At 43.3% G+C, this 20,809-nt stretch overlaps 1 protein-coding gene across 4 annotated transcripts in view; it reads right to left on the reverse strand.

The window, feature by feature from the left end:
- Positions 1 to 20,809, reverse strand: part of EIF2AK4 (eukaryotic translation initiation factor 2 alpha kinase 4) — a 98,484-nt gene that overhangs the window by 10,952 nt on the left and 66,723 nt on the right. For all 4 annotated transcript variants that reach the window (XR_006203648.1, XM_042942440.1, XM_042942441.1 and 1 more), the window contains exons 24-32: positions 19,017 to 19,066; positions 17,901 to 18,069; positions 16,289 to 16,405; positions 14,817 to 14,882; positions 12,183 to 12,353; positions 11,703 to 11,837; positions 7,662 to 7,769; positions 6,914 to 7,042; positions 5,342 to 5,428 (exon numbers count right to left, since the gene is read on the reverse strand). Coding sequence is in view for 3 of the 4 variants with exons in the window: in XM_042942440.1 (XP_042798374.1) it covers positions 5,342 to 5,428; positions 6,914 to 7,042; positions 7,662 to 7,769; positions 11,703 to 11,837; positions 12,183 to 12,353; positions 14,817 to 14,882; positions 16,289 to 16,405; positions 17,901 to 18,069; positions 19,017 to 19,066 (1,032 nt within the window). In the remaining variant the exon portion in view is untranslated. The remainder of the gene's footprint in view (positions 1 to 5,341; positions 5,429 to 6,913; positions 7,043 to 7,661; positions 7,770 to 11,702; positions 11,838 to 12,182; positions 12,354 to 14,816; positions 14,883 to 16,288; positions 16,406 to 17,900; positions 18,070 to 19,016; positions 19,067 to 20,809) is intronic.

Below are 20,809 nucleotides of genomic sequence, written 5' to 3' on the forward strand. Positions count from 1 at the left end.
AGCCCAAGAGCCACAGGGTTGCTAAGAGGTCACTAGTAAGCTCCATTAGGAGAAATATGGTATCTGGATTGAGGGAGGTCAGAGAGCATTCTCATTTAGTCAGAATATGCTTAGAGTGCTGTGTAGAATTCTAGGATCACATTTAAAGACAGACATTAAGCAAGCGTGTCTAGGGGAGCTTAACTAGGAGGGTCAAGGATCTGGGAAATCATGTTAAGAGAAATGGCTTAAGTAACCAGAATGTTTAAGCCAGAAAAGAGGGAGAGCCTGGGTGGCTCAGTTGGTTAAGCATCCGACCCTGGCTCAGTTCATGATCTCACAGTTTGTGGGTTCGAGCCCCACATCAGACTCTGTGCTGACAGCTCAGAGCCCGGAGCCTGCTTTGGATTCTGTGTTTTCCTCTCTCTGCCTCTCCCTGACTCGTACTCTGTCTCTCTCTGTCTTTCTCAAAGATAAATAAACGTTAAAAAAATTTTTTTTACACCAGCAATGAGGATAGAGTGGCATGGCAGTCTCTGGTCTCCTAGAATTTATTTGAAGGTAGTTGAGAGAAGGAGGAAGAATTAGACTGGCTATTGCGACTACTCAAGAAGACAGAACTAAGACATTGAGCGTTAGATTTTGGGAAGGAGACTAATTCAGGTTTTTAAAATTTGCTCAGCATTATAGCACTGTCTTATGACACGAGTTACCCAGCAAAGGCTTGATGGTCATCTCTCGGTACTACTGCAGGAGCAATCACTACTCTGGAAGAGGCCTGATGAGTAGTTCTTAAGGGCATTTCTAATTTTGACGGGGCGCCTGGGTGGCTCAGTTGGTTAAGTGTCCGACTTCAGCTCAGGTCATGATCTCATAGCCCGTGAGTTCGAGCCCCGCGTCGGGCTCTGTGCTGACAGCTCAGAGCCTGGAGCCTGCTTCGGATTCTGTGTCTCCCCCTCTCTCTGACCCTCCCCCGTTCATGCTCTGTCTCTGTCTCAAAAATAAACATTAAAAAAAAAATAATTTTGTGACTAACCAGCAGACTAGTAGTGGGGACTTGCAAATCTTCCCTAAAAGGATAAACTACTCCAAGAACTGCCTTCCTGCCTTCAACAGTTAGAAAACCCGACAAAACACATAAGATTTTTCAGACATTAGACAACAAGCAACAACTCTTTCTCAAAAATAAACCTAAAAAAAAATTTTTTTTAACTTTTAAACTTTTTTTTATTGTTCATTTTTGAGAGATAGAGACAGAGCACAAGTGGGAGAGGGGCAGAGAGAGGGAGACACAGAATCCAAAGCAGGCTCCAGGCGCTAAGCTGTCAGCACAGAGTCTGATGTGAGGCTTGAACTCAGGAACGATGAGATCATGACCTGAGCCGAAGTCAGATGCTCAACCGACTGAGCCACCCAGGCGATACTGCCTTATTAGTAATGGGTCAACTCAGAGCTAAACATGGCCCTGGTCTGCCCTAACAAAGCTTAACACCCAGCCTGGAAAGGATCAAACAATTCAAGTATTTTAACTATACCCCAGAACAAAGCCCAGCAGTATTTCCAAAAATGTAAAATTCATAATGTCCACAACCAATCCAAAATTACTAGGCATGCAAGGTGGCAAGAAAATAGGACTCACAGCAAGGAGAAACGACAGAAACAGAGAAATGTCTCAGAAATTATGGAATTAGTAGACAGATACCTTAGAATGACTGTTTTAAATCTTATAAAAAATATAAAGGCAACAAAAACCGTAAGAGAGAAATGGAAGACCTAAAGATCCAAATATAACTTATAAAGATGGAAAAATACAATATCCGAAATAAGAAATGCAGTGGGATTAATAGCATGTAAGATATTGCAGAAAGATCAGTGAATGATCCAGAATAAAGCATGGGGGGGGGGGGGGGGGACAAAACAAAGAGAGACTTAATGAGGTGTGGGGCAATATCAGATAATTAACATACTGTAATTGGAGTCCTAGAAGTAAAAGAGGAAAAGGGACAGAAAAATATTTGAGGAAATAATGTCTGAAAATTTTCTAAATTTCATGAGAACTACAAATCTACAGTTCAAAGAAGTCCTATCTACGAATACCAAGTATTAGAATATAGAGAATACCACACTGAGGTAAACCATATTCAAAATGCAGAAAACCAGTGACAAATGAAAATCTTATAAGCTGCCAGAAAATAAAAAAAATCATATTCAGAGGATCAAAGCAGACTTTAACAGAAACGGTGATCAGCTCAGAAGACAGTAAAACACCTCTTCAAAGTGCAAAATGAAAGAAATGTAAATGTTGAATTTTATATCTAGCAAAAACATCTTTCAAAAATGAGGGTGAAGACTTTCTCAGACCAATAACAACTGAGACAACTCATGACCAGCACACCTGCTTGGACCAGAAATATTAAAGGAAATTCTTCAGGCAGAAGGAAAATGAAATCAGAATGATGTCTTCCTCAACAAAGGAATCAGTAGTACAAGAGATGGTAACTATGTGGGTAAATATAAAAGACATTTCCCCCCTTATTTTAAAAACCTCTCTAAAAAAACCCAAAACAAAAACCTCTTTAAAAAATAACTAATTAAAGCCAAAATAGTAACAATGTATTGTGGACTTTACAATATATGTAAGAAAAATATTTGGCAACAACAGCACAAAGAATGAGAGAAGGGAAATGGAAGTATTCTTATAAGGTTCTTACACGATAAGAGAAAGGCATATAACATTTTTTGAAGGTAGAATGTGTTAAGTTAAAGGTGTATGTATATTGCAAACCCTAGAGAGGTCACAAAAACAGTCTCACCAAAAACGAGTAATGGTCAGTAAAATAGTAGATATCAACCTAAAAAGAAGGCATGAAAAGACAAAAATGGAAAAAGGAACAGATGGAATAATCAGAAAACAAATAGTAAAATGGCAGATTTAAACCCAACCATTTCGCTAACTGCATTACAAATTAATGTCTAACAATTCCAATTAAAAGGCAGGAATTGTCAGAGTGGATAAAAAGGCACAACTCAACTGCTGACTGTCTCTAAGAAACGCACTTCAAGACACAGGATGGAAACAGACATGTCATGCAAACACTAACCAAAAGACCTCAGAACAAGAAGTGTTATCAGGGATAAGAAGAACATTTCATAATGATAAAGAGGTCAATTCATAAAACATATAAAATTCTAAATGTGCATTCACCAAATCCCAGAGCTTCAAAATGCAAAAACTGATAAAACTTTTGGAGAAATGGATAAATCTACAATGATAGCTGGAGATTTCAATACTCCTCTCTCAGTAACTGATTGAACATGTAGACAAAATGATTAGTAAAGATACAGAACACTTGGGCAACATCATCATCTAATGTGACCTGATATTTATCAAACACTCCTCCTAACAATGCAGAATACACATTCTTTTCAAGTGTACATGAAACATCACAGTAACAGACCGTTGTTTTACTTTAAACCATGACTCAGTAAAATTAAAAGGACTGAAATCATATAGAATATGTATGTTCTTTGATCGCAAAGGAATTAAATCATTAGAAATCCTTAAAGAAAGATAGCTGGAAAATACCCAAATATCTGGAAGTAACCCATGGAACAAAGAAGAAATAACCAAAGAAATCAGAAAGTATTCTGAACTATTTTTTTTTTTTAATTTTTTTTTTTTTTTAACGTTTATTTATTTTTGGGACAGAGAGAGACAGAGCATGAACGGGGGAGGGGCAGAGAGAGAGGGAGACACAGAATTGGAAGCAGGCTCCAGGCTCTGAGCCGTCAGCCCAGAGCCCGATGCGGGGCTCGAACCCACGGACCGCGAGATCATGACCTGAGCTGAAGTCGGACGCTTAACCGACTGAGCCACCCAGGTGCCCCAGAAAGTATCCTGAACTATTAAAAAAATAAAAATATCCGACTCTTGATCTCAGCTCAGATCTTGATCTCAGGATTGTGAGCTCAAGCCAGGCATTGGGCTCCATGCTGGATGTGAAGCCTACTTAAAAAAAAAAAAAAAAAAAAAAAAAAAAAAAAAATTCTGAACTAAATGAAAATAAAAGCACTACATATAAAAATGTGTGGGATGCAACTAATGCAGTACTTAGAGTGAAATTTATAGCATTAAATAGTTCTACTTAGAAAAGTAAAATCTAAAATCAGTGGTCCAAGCCAGGTGCCTTTTTTGTTTTTTTAAATGCAAAGACTCAGATAGGATTTTAGGCTTTGCAGGCCAAACAATCTCTCTGTCACATACTATTTCTTTTTCTTTTTTTTAAACAAAGAGTGTAAAAAAAATTTGTAGCTCACAGGCCATACAAAATAGGCTGTGTGCCAGATGTGGCCTATGGGCTGTAGTTTACCCCTAACCTAAAGTTCTATCTGAAGAAACTAGAAATGGAATAAACTAAATCCAAAATGTGCAGAATGAAGAGTGGAAATCAATAGAATAGAAAACAAATGAACACAAAATAGGGAAAAATCAATAACATAAAAACACTGGTTTTCTGAAAATACAAATAAGATTGATAAACCTCTAGTCAGGCTAGGGTTTTTTTTACCTCACCAGTGGTTAAAAAAAGAAAAAGTGTGGGCGGGTTGGGGGGTAAGACATAAATTAACAATATCAAGAATGAAAGGGGATTATTACTGCATATCTCACAGACAGCGACAGAAAATATAGGAAAATTTAGATGAAATGGAAACATTCTGGGAAAGATCTACACTACCAAAAGTCACTTATTCAGAAACAGGCAACCAGAATAGCTCTCTATCAAGGCCCACATGACTCTACTGGGGAATCTGACCAGATATTTGAGGATGAAATAATACCAATTCTACACAAAATCTTCCACAAAGTGGAAGAGGATGTCTAATTCATTTATGAAGCCAACATTACACAGATATCAAAACCTGACAAAGATTTAAAAGGGGAGAAATAGGTTGATTTTTTTCTTCAAAAACAGAAATAACGGTTAGGAGGTGGTATATTTATGAGCTTTGTAAGTTAAACGCAACAGAGTAAAACTGATTAGGAAACAGCCATAGGCTATGCCAACCAGCATTTCGGTGTAGTGATGATTATTGTTTTCTTAGATGGAAAAGAGGAGCAAAGGGAGAAAAGTAGGAAAAAGCTACTGCCATTGTGTTTGCATTTTTTAAGCTTGAAGGGAAGGATTCAGATTCAGATTCTCTCTTACTCTATAGTCTTTCTCCAAGAATAGGTCCAGCCAATAAAATAATGGATTTCCACCCACACCCAAGGCCAGGGCCTTAGTGGGAAGTCAGGTGCTCCACAGTTAATACCCAGTTTGGAAAATCTGTTGAATTGTGAAAGATTTCCTTGGGTCTGTACCTTGACATAGCTTCGTCCTTTATCTGAGACAAGGGCCACGTAGGTGATTTCGTGATGTCTGCAGTATTCCTGGAGTTCTTCTTGGGACTGAAACAAACAAACCACAGTGTGTGAAATAAACACAGAACACCTACAGCGGCTTCAAGTGATTAAGGAGACTGCAAACACTGTGTTCAGCTAGATTTTCAAAGTGAATCACTAAACATGCTGACTTCAGGAGATATAAATATTAAGCCAGAAGAGTAAGAATTCAAAGGAGAATAAAACCTTGCTTTTCTTACATTCGCTATTGTCCTAAGGGGCCACGAACAATCAATGTGGTCAGGTTTTCAAAAGCTCCAAACCTTGATGGAAGTTGCCAAAAATTATACAATACACATACACACAATGAAAAGGCCTCTGAGGGAAGCAAAGGCAGCAAAAAGAGTGGAAGGTGAGAAGCAGGACTGAAGCATAAAGTGAGCATCCGAGCGGAGATGCCTGCAGCGTATGTCACTGTGCAGGATGGAAGTCCCTGTTTCTGTAAGAGCTCTTCTCTAACAGTTTATGAAACAAGGAAACAAATGCAAGAGGATGCTCCAACGATTCAAAATTATCGCTCAACATACTTCTAAACAAGAGGCTTTTTATAACGCTCACAAAAATGGACGGCAGCAGCCTTGGAAACCTCTTGGTAGGCGATGTGCAAGGAGCAGGAGGAATGGAGGCTGTTTCCCTGGGCATCTCTTCACGCTCCGGGGCACCTGAGTGTGGGTGATCGTGCGTGCAACTTGATTACCTGGGAGCTCAGGCCCTTCTGTGATCAGCTGGTGGCAGTGCAGATGTTCTCTGAAGGCCCCCCCCCTTCCTGAGGGGCCAGCAGGTTCGGGGGTGCCACCTCCCTCACTTCCATCCCCAGGGCAGGCTGCTGTGGGAGGTCTGAGGATACGTACGCACGCTAAACACGAAGTGCCTTTCGGAAGTGTGGTGGGTTGGGATGGCCCCGCGAAGATGTCCCAGCCTAATCCCTGCCAACTGAATATGTTGCCTTATATGGTAAAAAGGAACTTTGAGTTATGGATCTTGAGATAGGGAGATTATTCTGGATGATCTGGGCAGAAACAGTGGGCCTTGTGAGAGGGAGATGGGAGGGTCAGAGTTAGAGATCTAAGGACAGAAACAGAGGTAGAGAGGAAAGAAAACTCGACACTGCTGAGCTTGAAAGTGGAGGAAGGGACTAACAGCTGAGGGGTGCAGGAGGCCTCTAGGAGCTGGAAAAGTCAAGGGAAAAGATTTTCCCCCTAAAGCCTTCAGAAGGATCCAGCCCTAGCAGAGAACCTTGATTTGAGCCCAGTGAAACTGGTATCAGACTTCTGAACGCCAGAAACGTGAGGTAATAAGCCTGTATTGTTTTAAACCACTAAGTCTGCGGTGATTTGCCACTGTAGCAATAAGAAGCTAACACGGGAAGTAACTCTAACCAGAGAGAAGTAGAGTCTGAGGGAACTCTAGTCTAAGGCTGGAGGGGACGATTTGCCATTGCAGCCGTGACTACATGCACTCAACCCACGGGCATTTTTTTTGTCTCATTACCTGCGACCAGTCATACATGATTTGTGCTGTGATTCCCACCGTCCAGAGTTTCTGGGTGAGGTTGATGGCCCTGGACATGGACATCTGGCCAACACTTACGACCAGGAGGTCACAAGAGCTGATTGTAACCTGGATGAGAAACAGAGTGCTTACATTTAGAGAAGCGAGACCAGCACTAGGAAGGAGGCACCACTTGAGTGAAGAGAGCACCCTGAGATCTTATATAGTAAGAGATGTGCACATGGCTTGGCTTCAGAATGACTTAGCTTAAAAAAAAAAAAAAAAATGACAGTCAAAAAACTTTTATATTAGTTTTTTTTAGAAAGAAATTATTTCAACTATCCTAAGCTGTTGAGAAGATCTTCTTTTCCTCTGGGAAAACTAATCTTGTCTGAAACACAAAGGAAAAAAACCCCAAAAAACGTTTATAGCTCTGTAGAGTAGAGCAGGGTTTCTGAACAAGGGGCTTTGACAGGAGTCTGCTAACAGCTAGAACATGTCACATTTACATAGCGTGTCACAGTCGAGAGTGAGGCCGGCCAGGAGAAGACAGAGGAGCGTCTGAGGTCCCTCAGCTACAGCTAAGGACACATACACAAGGATGGATGCCAAGTCTTAGGCTGGTCTATCATGGCAAAGATAGCTTCCCAAGGCCTCGGGCTATTGCTGCCACACCCAGGGCTGCATATAAGTGACTACGAGATGAAAAGACCACTCAAAGCCCACTGGAAAGCAAAACTGAACTTACAGGTTCTTCCATGTTGAGGATAGCAGCAGATATCTTGTCTATAGCTATGCTGACCCCAACAGCAGTGGGGATTGGCCCCAGAGCCTGTGGTCCTCTAAACTGGGGAATCTGTGAAGGAAGACACAGCTCTGGTTAGGAAATAGAGAAGAAACTGATCATGAGCAATGACTGAAGGGCACACACTTGTCAGCAACTTAACATCAAAGGGTTCAACAACAGAAGAGAGTGTGTGTGTGTGTGTGTGTGTGTGTGTGTGTGTGTGTGTGTGTGAGAGAGAGAGAGAGAGAGAGAGAGAGAGAGAGAGAGAGAAAGAGAGAGACAGACAGATAGACAGACATGGGAGCAAGCACACATGCCATTTTAGGAAAATGTTAACCAATGTTGCATCTGGAGCTGCCCTGTTCAATATGGTCGCCACTTAGCCGCATGTGGCTTGGACATTTGAAATGTAGCTAATCTAAATTGACATGTGCTGTGTATGTAAAATACACGCAGGTTGCAAAGACTCCGAATGAATAAAAAAAGCATGTAGATTAGCTCAATAATATTTAGATGTCTGATTACATGTTGAAATAATATTTTGGGTATACTGGGTTAAACATACACTGAATGCAAAGGCTTAGAAAAAAAAAGTAAAATAGCTTAAAATTTTTGATTCTATGTTCGATAAGAGATAATATTAAAATAAATTCCACCTGTTTCCTTTTTTTTTTTTTTTTTTTTTCTTTTAAGCAGGCTCCATGCCCAATGTGGAGCCCAGTGCAGGGCTTGAGTTCACGACCCTAAGATCAAGACCTGAGCTGAGACCAAGAGTCGGACACTTAACCGACTGAGCCACCCAGGCATCCCCCATGTGTTTCTTTTTACTTACTTTATGTCATTACATTATTTAAAATTACATATGTAGGTTCTGATTCTGGGCCAAGATGGGTAGCAACACGTCTATTTTTCCTGCCAAGTACAGCTAAAATTCCTGGACGTTACTTCTAAAACAAACGTAAGAAGCCTGTGAAGTGGAGAGAGGGGAGCAGACTGGCTAGGGACCACAGGATCTGGGGAATAACACATGGGGAGTTCCCTGGATTCGGTCTTTGCTTCATGTTTCTTGGATTGGGTGCTGGAGAAGCTGACAACCCAGAAATGCCAAGGAGAACCGACAAAAAAAAGCCCCCAGGAAAACCTGCTTTGTCTAGACCAAGAAAGGGGCAACCTGGCAGGGCAGAAAATGTTTAGAAAACACCTGCCCTGCTCCAGCCAAACACCAAAGGAAAAAGCATAGGCCCGCTCCCACCAGCAAAGGCTGAGTAGGGGCCTACACATTCACCCAGATGTAAGGAGCCTCCTTCTCCTACCAAGTCTGAGCGGGGTGACATCAGAGAAGACTCGGTGGGAGCCAGGACTCTCTTATCTGCCTGAGATAGTATCCTCCCCTCACCCCCCAGTGTCACTGGAAGCCAGGAACCAAAGGATTTCAGGACGCCCACCTCCATCCAAGCAGTAAGAAGTCCACACTCCTTGGGAGAGTAGAGGAGGCTGAGTCGTTGGAGACTGGAACTTTCTCTGCTATCCAGCAGCAACGAGGTTGCCCGCCACTTCCCCCACCCCTCACAACAGTACCTGTAGAGGCATGTGGGAAACAGGACCAAGGAACCCCTCCCACCCTAGGGATGCTGAAGAAAGCTGAGGAAGGAACCTGAATCTTTACCCTTAGCCAATAGTACCAAGAACCCCCTGCCCCTCCAGTGTGCTATCAGAGGAGACCTGCTAAACCAGAAGATCTGGCTAAGCTCCAGACTCTCATAACATAACACTTAAAATATCCAGGGTGCAAGTGAGAATCATGCATCAGGGCAAGAACCACGAAGATCTCAAAATGTGTAAGAAAAGACAACAGGGCGCCTGGGTGACTCAATTGGCTAAGCGTCCAACTTTGGCCCAGGTCAGGATCCCATGGTTCTTGAGTTCAAGCCCCACACGGGGCTCCGTGCTATCAGTGCAGAGCTCGCTTCGGATCCTCTGTACACTACCCCCTCCCTTGCTCTTGTGTGTACATGTTCTCTTCTTTCTCAAAAGTAAACATTTAAAAAAAAAAAAAAAAAAAGACAATCCACAGGAGTGCCTGGGTGGCTCAATCAGTCAAGTGTCCGACTCTTGATTTTGGCCCAGGTCATGATCTCACACTTCATGGGATCAAGCTGGACGTCTGGCTCTGCGCTGACAGCAAGGAGCCTGCTTGGGATTCTCTCTCTTCCTCTCTCTCTCCCCCTTCCCCACTCATGCTCACTGGCTTGCTCTCTCTGAAAATAAACATTAAAAAAAAAAAAAAAAAAAAGACAACAGACACCAACACCGAGATGACAAAGATGTCAGAATTATCTGACAAGGATTTTAAAGCAACCATCATAAGAATGCTTCAACAAGCATTGTGAACAGGCTTGAAACAAACAAAAAAGGGTCTCAGCAAATAAGAAGGTAAAAACAAAAACAAAAACAAAAACAAAACTCTGGATGGGCTCAACAGCAGAATGGGGATAAGACGGGATATAGCCAATGAAACTGAAGATGACAGAATAGACTATAGACAGAACAGACTATAAAGCACAATGCCCCAGAACCTCAGGGATAGAACAAAAACTCAAACATTTGTCATCAGAGACCTAGAAGGAGAGGAAAAAGAGAGTGCAACTGAAGAGATCTTAGAAAAATATGCTTAAAACATTCTCCCCCGGTGCTGTGGTGAGGGGTGGGCAGGTGGGAAGTGGCAGAAGACCCTGTTACTGCTGGATTGCAGGGCAAGTTCAGCCTCCCACTCAGCTTTCTCCAGCACCACCACCCCCACAGGGAAGGTGGCCATGTTACTGCTTGGCTGGAGGCAGGGGTCCGAAATCCTTTAGTTCCTGGCCTCCGATGACCCTGTTCAGGGAGCACTGCCCAGGCAGATATGAAAGTCCTGGCTCCCACTTAGTGTTCTCTGATGCCACCCTGCTGGGGCTTGGGGGCGGCGGGGGGGGCACACTGGAAAAGGACATAAACCTCTAGATTCAAGAAACTGAGATAATCCCAAAGAGTATGAATCCAACGAAAGTCACACCAAGACCTGTCATGATCACATTGCAAACTAAAGACAAAGAAAAAAAAATCTTAAAAAGCATGGAGTGAAACCCAACTTTCTTCTAGGGGAAAATTCAAATAACAGCACACTTCTCGTCAGAAACCAGCAATTCTCCTCCTCTTGGGTGTCTCGGAGTTTGGCAGCTGAAGTAAAAAGCGTAACACTGTCTGATGTGGATCTCAATGTATGGAGAGGAAGTATTTAAGACAATTATAAGTGGGGGGAGGGGTATAAGGACTTAAAGGGGAGATAATGGTTCTATACTTCGTTTGAACTAGTAAATGTCAGCACCAAAGGATCTATATGTGACAGAACAGCTTTGTATCTCAATTGTGGCGGTGGTTACGGGACTCTACACATGTGGTACAATGGCACAGAATTACACACATACTGTGTACCAATGTCCGTGTCCTGGTTTTGATATTTTATTATAGTTATGCCAGATTTAACCATTCAAGGAAACGGAGTTCTCTTTGTGCTATCTTTGCAATTTTCTGTAAACTTGTAATTGTTTTAAAATAAAAGTTAGAGGTGCCTGGGGGGCTTAGCTGGTTAAATGTTCAGCTCTTGATATTGGCTCAGGTCATGACCTCACAGTTTGTGGGATCGAGCCCCACCATTGGGCTCTGTGATTGCTTGGGATTCTCTCTCCTCTCTCTCTCTCTCTCACCCAAACCCTGCTTGCGTGTGCTCATGTGCACTCACACACTCCCTCTCTCAAAATAAACATTTAAAGAAAATAATAAAAGTTAAAAACGCTACAAATGCGGTTCACAATACATTTCCATTCCTCGATAAAAGGCATGTGGGTGGCTCAATGATACCACTGGTTCAGTGTTTCTGAAGGTGTGAAATATTTCAAAATATCAAGTTATGAAAGAAATGAAACAATGCCAGAGTAAGTCAATTAATCCAGGGCAGGCTCTCACCAGCAGGTCGTATCGGCCACCAGCCGCAAGGATTTCAGATATAGCCCTTTGCCTCCGTCTGATGACCGCCACAAACTGGAAGATGACTCCGTTGTGCTGCTGCACCTTGTAAACCAAGCCCAAGTTGATCAAGACCTGTGAAGTGCAATCCCATGCAAACGTGTCAAGGGCACTGTTGTCCATGAATCACATCACAGCACCAGTAGGATGTGGTACACAGTATAGCCTGCCAAGTAAGAGAAACTCTGCTCTCTTCAAGAATCCCCGCTTTGCGGAAGCAGAATTGCTGTTCAATAGGAATCATGATGCTTGCAAGGAAATTCTGATTTAAGCCAAAATTATTACTAGATACCAGCAGTTCCAAAATATAGAAAGTAGAATTCTGGAAAAATAAAACGCTTACTCGCATTAACTTAAAAAACCTATTTCCCCCTTGTGCTAATGCTACAAATCCATAATAGAATCCAACAGTTGCCAAACCTGTAACTTTATGCCAAATTTCTTCAGAAGTCCAACAATCTCCTCTAGATCTTTTAAGCCGTACTTCACCAACTGGGCAACACCTGTTTTCTGTTTTATTAACGAATTTATTGCTGGCGTGAGATCTTGCAAATCTCCCTTCTGCTCAATAAATTTGTAGAGTCGATACAGCTGGAAAGCAAAGAGGCACATTTAGCTTCCCATCCACGGTCGGGAAGATGCACTTTACGTGGTGTTCTGGACACACGGGGGTCATGGCAAAGCTTGTGCACCTCCACGAGGAGGGATTTTGTGGTCGGAGGCAATTTTAGCCTTTACTGGGATCCTGACTAAGATTACCCTTTTCCCACAACTTGGAAGCACCTCACATAAGTGCTTCTGGCACCTGCTCCCAGTCAATGCTGACCCCTGCAGAGCAGAGCCTAGTCCCCAGTAGAGCCATCATTACAGATTTCCAAGCCAGTACTGTTCCTCCTTACCTTCCTCATTCTCATCTACTCCTGTTACTTCAAGCACAGAAATCGGGGGTGGAAAGGTCAAGTCTGACTGGTTCTCATTCTATTCTTAAGTAGCCAGAAATTCCCTCTCCTCCCTTTGCTGGAGTAATTCCTGTTTGGAGCCTTGGGGCACAGCTCGGGTGTTACCTCCTGCAGGCAGCCTCTAGATCCTTCCTTCCCTCTGACTTATACCTCCACCCCAGCTCTCAGCTGCTGCACCCACTGTCTTCCACAGGAGGGCAGTGGCTAGAGATTTTCCGCGGGCCCGGCCCAGTCCCTGGCACACAGCAGGTGAAGGAGGAAGGAACTATGGTCATACACCAGAAAGAAAATTCGCACTTTAGCTTCTGGGAGTTAAACAAAATTCTAGCTATTTTAAGACTATGTAAGTATAACCTGGCTCAACAATAAACTGGCACATGGAAACCAAGAACTGAATGAAGACTCAGCTTAATACAGTTTAATAACCATAAATTACTTGTATTTCTTCTCAAGTTTTAACATTAAATTACCCCCATGAATGAGGTGCAAAAACAGTAGAGTCAATATCCCCAGATCTGGGTCCTTCACCCCGTCATCAACAAACTCCACGTGACTTTGAACAAGTCACAAAATCTCTCTGCGCCGAAGATCCTTCGTCGTTAAACAGAAGACTGGGCCAGACACTGGCTTACAACACTTCTACCTTCTAAGATCCTTAGAGTTCCATCTGTACATAATGAGAGCATTCAATGTCTTTTATCAAGTGCTAATTCTTCCGTTTTTAAGCCAATCAAACTTCCCAGAGATGTAGCAAAAAAGAGGCTGACATTTTGACAACGGATGCAGCTATCTATCATGTGCAAATGTGAAATATTTTTGCAAAGTGGCATTAGTTCCAAGAACCTTTTGGGTAAGGAATCGCTGGATTGGGCAGTTTCCTGAGTTGATTCCTTGTGCTATTTATGTCTGGGATTCTATCTGCTCATCGCTATGTGCTGTGTAATGCCTACAGTATTATGTAGGTACTGTGCTTCATGTTAAAATATTACGGCTCTGGTCACTTTGTGTTTCATTAATATTTCTTACAATATTTAATATCTAAAATTTAAGCTGGCTTAATTTCTTGAACTCCTAGTACTATGCAATCTGGTTTACTCTCCCTACGCCTACAAACTCTGTGCTGATTGCTTCGAGCTGAGGTCTGGGTGTGCCGTGTGTATGCAAGTTGTGTTAGAGAGCCGCAGGTAGACCTGTGCTGCACAGATCCCCCCATGGCTTTTTACAGGCCAATATGAATGGAGTTGAAAGCAGTCTATGGACTCTTCAACTGACCCCTTTAATATCCCTAGCGCTGTGCCTACAGCCCACACTGTAGGGGTCCTCAAGAATGAACACCTCTGCCCAGTCTGTGCACGATCATATTTTCATCTATCTCATACATGAATTTGCTGATCATCACAAACTCATGTAACTGAGTGCCCGCCCGACCAGGGCCAGAGGGATTCGGGGCAAGTTTAAAGAAGTATCCCTTCTTGTATAAATACTCAGGAAAATGTCAGAAATCCCTGTTGTCTTCTGCGATTTGTGACTCCATGAAGTGTGGGTTACTGTGTCAAAGATCAGAGACCAATCTGAAGCCTGTCGAGAGAACATGACAAACCTGTTTACCCCACGAGATATATTGCCACTGCGATCAAATATAAGATTTCAGGAAGAAATGTACCAAGAAGGCAGGAGCTTTTTCTCAACTCTGAGGTGTTAGGAGATCGGGAGGAGGGGATACAGTGGTGGGGGAAACCCAGATGATCTGCGGAGCTCTGTGCTTCAACCCAGTCCCAGAGGATCTATTTCAGAAGAGGACAGCTTGTGCTAGGCCCACTCGGCAGGAGGCCATGGCAAGCACAGCCCTTACACGGTTTAAGAGCAAAGCATCTGGTGATCAAGAAAGAAGGGGATGATGACTGCACATTAAGCAGCAGCATGGAGACGCATGCTTGGATCACAGCGCTGGGCTCTCTTCCCCTGATCCTGGAGGTTGCCATGGTACCGATTAACACTAGAGGGAAACCGGTCTGTGAGGCGACAGGGGACATTCTCTGGTATCACAAAGTTACAGAGACATGTAGACATAGTAGCGCCGTGACAAGGTACTTACACTATTAGACGACAAAGACAGATTACAAAACTTGGCTTCCACTTCTGTCCTCGTCAGCTTTTCGGTCTAACGTGGAGAGAAAGGTAACAGCGAGAGTCACCAAATTTGGCCCCGGACAAGATATAATATCCAGGCTAATTCTGACAAGCATATCCTCTACTACAGACAAACTGCTTTCTAATCATGGAGGGTGGATTAATTCTGTGATTAGAAAAAAAAAATTTTTTTTTTCAATTCACATAAAAGAATTAAAAGGGGGAAGGTGCACTTGCTGAATGGTGAGGCAACCCCGAGCTGGACCGGCCGAACCAGAGTGCTTCCGTTTGGATGGCATGGGAGTAACTGATCTGTGTTCCCCAAACAAAAGCCACGTGCGGACAGGCTCTGAGCATTGCGTCCCATGCCGGCAAAGAGGCTGTGGCTGTGGGATAGGAACAAGAAGGACGTGGAGCCCCCTGCACAATCCCTGGTGTTCCTGCCAGTGTCCTACTGACGTAGTAGGTCTGTTACAGCCCAACAGCAACAATATTTGGGGCTAAAGCACCACTGAGAAACACACAGTGAAATTAGGGCCCTGGATGCATACCAGTCAGATAAGAGAAAAGCTAGTTAGGTTTTGGGGGGCGTGCGGCGGGGACCTGGGTGGCTTAGTCAGTTAAGCATCCAACTCTTGATCTCGGCTCAGGTCATGATCTCCCGGGTCGTGAGTTCAAGCCCCACGTCAGGCTCTGCCCTGACAGCACGGAGCTTCCTTGGGATTCTCTCTCTCCCTCTCTCAGCCCCTCCCCTGCTCATGCTCCCTTTCTCAAAATAAATAAAGGAACTTAAAAAAATGAAAATAGTTAGCCTTTTTTGATGTACAGAAAACCAGTACAGTAAGCCAGCAGAGGCTTCCACTATCTGTTCTGACTCAATCACACAGCTTTGGCCACTTTAGATTACTGAATCTCCTGGATGCCTTATTTGTTATAAAAACCGTATTTAACATGAAATGAAATCAGAAAAGCATTCACCTTCAATTCAGCACTGTAACACTATTTAAGATTTTCGGTGGTTCCCCTCCAGGCTCTGCACGCATACCGTAGAGTATCTACACACATACTAGAGAGTAATGAACACTACGATGCAGCTAAATTAGCAAGAGTAACTAGACAGCGCTGCCCCAGCCCCACAGGAAGGAGGTGCTAAACGAGGCCCCACCGAAGTTGAGACCACTCTCCCCCCGTCCAGCTGGTCCAAATCTATACATTAGTTTACTGATAAGTACAGGTGTTGTTGGAAGAACTAAGGGCAGGGCATAGCCTTTTATTCTCAATATAGACACTCCCTCCAATTGTTTTTTTTTTTTTTACCTTAGAGCAATGAAGGAAGGAGACAAAACTCCCAACTCAGTCTTATGGTTACATCACAAAGAAAATATTTATCAACTATCAGTATCTTTCAATCTCAAGTCCAAGTAATTAAATGCTCACCACGGCATCATACAGAATAACATAGACTTGACTGAGTTTATCTTCTGGGATCCCACAGTGTAAGAGGATTGCTTTCAATAACATGGTATGGTTCAGGTAAATACTGTAATTTCTTTCCTAGGATACAAGAGAAAAAACGTTGGTTTCATTATAAAAGTAGTATAAGTACGTGACCAAATCCAGAATCTTCCCACCAACTTGCCATCCCTGCAGGGCATTGTGGGAGGACTGAATCTTAGCATATTGCCTTCTAATTTCTTTTTTTTCATTAACATTGCTTTTACATTGTTAAAACCAGAGTATAATATAATCAAACGCCTTTTTTTTAAAAAAAATGTTTATTTATTTCTGAGAGACAGAGCGCAAAGAGGGGAGGAGCAGAGAGAAAGGGAGACACAGAATCCGAAGCAAGTTCCAGGCTCTGAGCTGTCAGCACAGGGCCCGACGTGGGGCTGGAACTTACGAACCGTGAGATCATGACCTGAGCCCAAGTCGGACGCCCCATAATCAAACACTTTAATATAGAAATCCAAAATACTTTGGTTTTCAGCTATGGTGAAAAGCCTGAGTGAGTTTACACAGATTTCAAAGAGGGAGAGGATCTGGTTCAACAGTAACTGACGTTTAAGGACGGGCTGGTGGAACAGCTGTCATGACTTCTGTCCACCTGAGGTGATTAGCCAGCATTTACAGAGCAGTGAGCTACACGCGGCAGGGTATACAGCAAAGTGGACACAACAGCTCTGCCCTCAACCAGCAGGTGGCGCCTCACCTCAGGGGCTGTTGGGTTGAGAAGGAAAGGTGGCTGGCCAGCTGATGAGGGAGCAAGCAGGCTTTTGGGACAGAAGGGGTGCAAATGGCAGCTGGGAAAAGAGGTCTTTCTAGACAAGGAACAACGTGACCGGCACGGTGTGGGGGGGGTGAGTGGGCTCTTATGTGGGATGTGGAGGGAAGGCTTGAGGAAAGCAGTTATGCCAGAGCAGTCTCTACTGGTGAGGCAGGATGCAAGCTCAATGGAAAGTAAAGTTGGGGAGCTGAGAGACAGCGTGGGGTATGGGGGGGGGCGGTCACAAAGGGTTCTGAACAGGGTGAAGGTACTAAAAGCATCCTGGTGGGGGGGGGCACCTGGGTGGCTCAGTTAAGAGTCCAACTTTGGCTCAGGTCATGATCTCACGGTTCGTTAGTTCGAGCCCTGCATCGGGCTCTGTGCTGATGGCTCGGGGCCTGGAGCCTGCTTCAGATTCTGTGTCTCCCTTTTTCTCTGCCCCTCCCCTGCTCATGCCCTCTCTTTCTCTCCCAAAAATAAAAATAAAATAAACAGATAAATAAATTTTTTAAAAGCATCCTAGGAATCTTAGCTGATTTCTTGCATGTTGGAAGAACGGGCAGAGAAACAATGCCCTTCCCTCGAACCAGATAAAAACAAAACCCATTCTTTTCAAGGCAGAGGGAAGAGCCTGAGATAAACCCAGAAGTAACTTCATCAAACTCTTAGTCATTTTAGTAAAATGTGACCCCCTACTGGTAAAGCCCGGGGTTTGGGGGGGGGGGGGGGAACAGGGTCAAGGAATCTAGCGGGATGACCTTGGCATGTTAGACTCTGGAAAGTCACCTGAAGCGCTGGGAACTCCTGGATGATTTCACAGATCGTATAGATGATTTCCGCAGTGGGCAGAGAGCTGTTGGTGGTAGATGTGACAATATCAAATGCACACTCCAGAAGCTCTTTGGGATGAAATCGGTCTAACTTGCGAGGTCTGAACACACGTTCTATGCAGTATCTGGAGAGAGAAACCCAGATTTACGAGGTCACTGCTTCCTGGAATCAAATATGCTTAAGAGGTTATGGAACAAGAGAAAAGAAATCTGAGAAAATGAATCAGTGGTAGGATCAAGAGGCTTTAAAGAGACATTAAAGTGCCAATTCCTAGGGCTGCCACTAAGTACAGGGCTTGATTTGTTCTTTAATGTTTGAAACAGAGATGAAGTTGCATGCAAGAAATAATTTTACCTTTAGTGCTTGCTTTCTACCCAGTGACACACCTTAGGCCTCTGCCTGTTCATTGTTCACTTGCAGCTGAGAGTAAAACCATTTGTAAAGAGCTCTGACTTCCTTTGAAGAACGACGCTTTAAAGCAGGGTGCCTCGTTGGCAACAATACCGCTCCAATTTATGGAGATCACGCTGTTTGACCCCTGTGGCAGCTGAATGTACAGAAAAACCTTTTCCACTGCCAAGTGCCTGGAGGTCCTCAGCATCCAGCATTCCTGCTGGGTTTACTCCACTTCTCTACAAGCAGCTTTTGTTCAGTTACCTGCGTCGGCAGTTTTCACACAGAGACCACTGGCCGTTTGTCCCTCCAATTAAGGTTTACAAGGGGCCATCTGTGATCCAGAGCCGCCAGATGTTTTTGTCAAGCAACCATTTGTGAAAATAATTAGTTGTGTTGCTTGGGGACGTTAGAAGGCGCAGAATAGACTGCAGGGGCCTTGGGGTGCCTGCCCAACTGCTACGTTTGTTCTAAAGAGAAGGCCGACAGTCGGTGTCTCTTTTTTATTAAAAGGGGTACTGTGGTTGGTATTTTAATCATACTCCAAGCTCATGACTTTAAACCCCAAATTCAAACCCCAAATTCTTTGCTGTGTCAGGAGCATAGATGACAAAACATCCTCCTTTGGCTTCTTTCCCACATCCACCAAATGAAACTGAAACCCCCATTGTTTCGTACCGTTTCAAATTCAGTATATTGTTTCTCGCAACGTATCTTGCAAAAGGAACCTGAAAAGCAAAGTTTCAAAGGTCGATGTTAAAATGTGCCAGAACCCACTCCTTTTGGTTTTTTAAGAACAGCTTTGTTGAGATATAAAGTCCACCCTTTTAAAGTGTACAATTCAGTCAGTCAGAGAAAGACAAATATCGTTATGACTTCACTTACATGAGGACTTTAAGATACAAAACAGGTGAACTTAAGGGAAGGGAAGCAAAAATCATATAAAAACAGGGAGGGAGACAAAACATAAGAGACTCTTAAATATAGAGAACAAACAGAGGGTTGCTGGAGGAGTTGTGGGAGGGGTATGGGCTAGATGGGTAATGGGCATTAAGGAATCTACTCCCGAAATCAGTGTTGCACTATATGCTAACTTGGATGTAAATTAAAAAGTAAATAAATTTAAAAAAATAACTCAGTGGTTTTTAGTCTATTCAGAGTTGGGCACTGCTCATCATTCACATTCCTTGAAATGTTCCTGACTCGGTCAGTCAGCAGTAGACCTACTGTGGGGCATGCTACCCACCTTATTCACTGTGGCACTTCTTAGGTTTTTCAATTTGAGAAAAACTTTTTTTTTTTTTAAAGTTTATTTATTTGAGGGGCTGGGCAGAGAGAGAGGGAGAGAATCCCAAGCAGGCTCCAGCAATTTCAGCACAGAGCCTGATGTTGGGCTCGATCCCACAAACCTTGAGATTATGACCTAAGTCAAAACCAAGAATCAGGGGCGCCTAGGTGGCTCAGTCGGTTAAGCGGCCGACTTCGGCTCAGGTCATGATCTCACGGTCCGTGAGTTCGAGCCCCGTGTCGGGCTCTGTGCTCACAGCTCAGAGCCTGGAGCCTGTTTCAGATTGTGTCTCCCTCTCTCTGACCCTCCCCCGTTCATGCTCTGTCTCTCTGTCTCAAAAATAAATAAACGTTAAAAAAAAATTTTAATAAAAAAAAAACAAAAAAAACCCCAAGAATCGGAAGCTCAACTGACTGAGCTACCCAGATGCCCCGAGAAAAACTCACTTTTAATTAAACACACTCTGTCCAATTTTATTATGCCAAATTGCAATCAGTAAGATCAGCACAAGTTACAGTAAAACCTTGGTTTGTGAGCATAATTAGTTCTGGAAACATGTTTGTAATCCAAAGCACTTGTGTATCAAAGCGAATTTCAAGAACCACTGTCTCAGTTGTGATCATGTGACATTCGGCATCATGTACTCCTCATGATGCACGACATCACTCATTTATCAGGTTAAAATTTATTAGAAATGTTTGCTCATGGGGTACCTGGGTGGCTCAGTCAGTTGAGCATCTAAATTCAGTTCAGGTCATGATCTCACGGTTCTCAGGTTTAAGCCCCGTGTCAGGCTCTGTGCTGACAGCTCAGAGCCTGGAGCCTGCTTTGGATTCTGTGTCTCCCTCTCTCTCTGCCCCTCTCCCGCTCATGCTCTTGGTCTCTCTCTCTCTCTCTCTCTCAAAAATAAAAATATTTTAAAAAAAAAAAAGAAGAAGAAATGTTTGCTTGTCTTGCGGAACACTCACTGAACAAGTTACTCACAATCCAAGGTTTTACTGTATTTGGTTACCCATGAATTTTTTTTTTTTATCTATTTTGCCCATTCCCCTCCCCCTGCCCTCACCCCCGACTTCCTGCCTTTGGCAGTCACCAGTTTGTTCTCTGAATTGAAGAGTCTGTTTTTTGTTTTGTTTTTAGATTCCACATATAAGTGAAATTATATGGTACTTGTCATTCTCTG

Source organism: Panthera leo, chromosome B3 (genome assembly GCF_018350215.1).
Source record: "Panthera leo isolate Ple1 chromosome B3, P.leo_Ple1_pat1.1, whole genome shotgun sequence".
NCBI classification, from domain to species: domain Eukaryota; kingdom Metazoa; phylum Chordata; class Mammalia; order Carnivora; family Felidae; genus Panthera; species Panthera leo.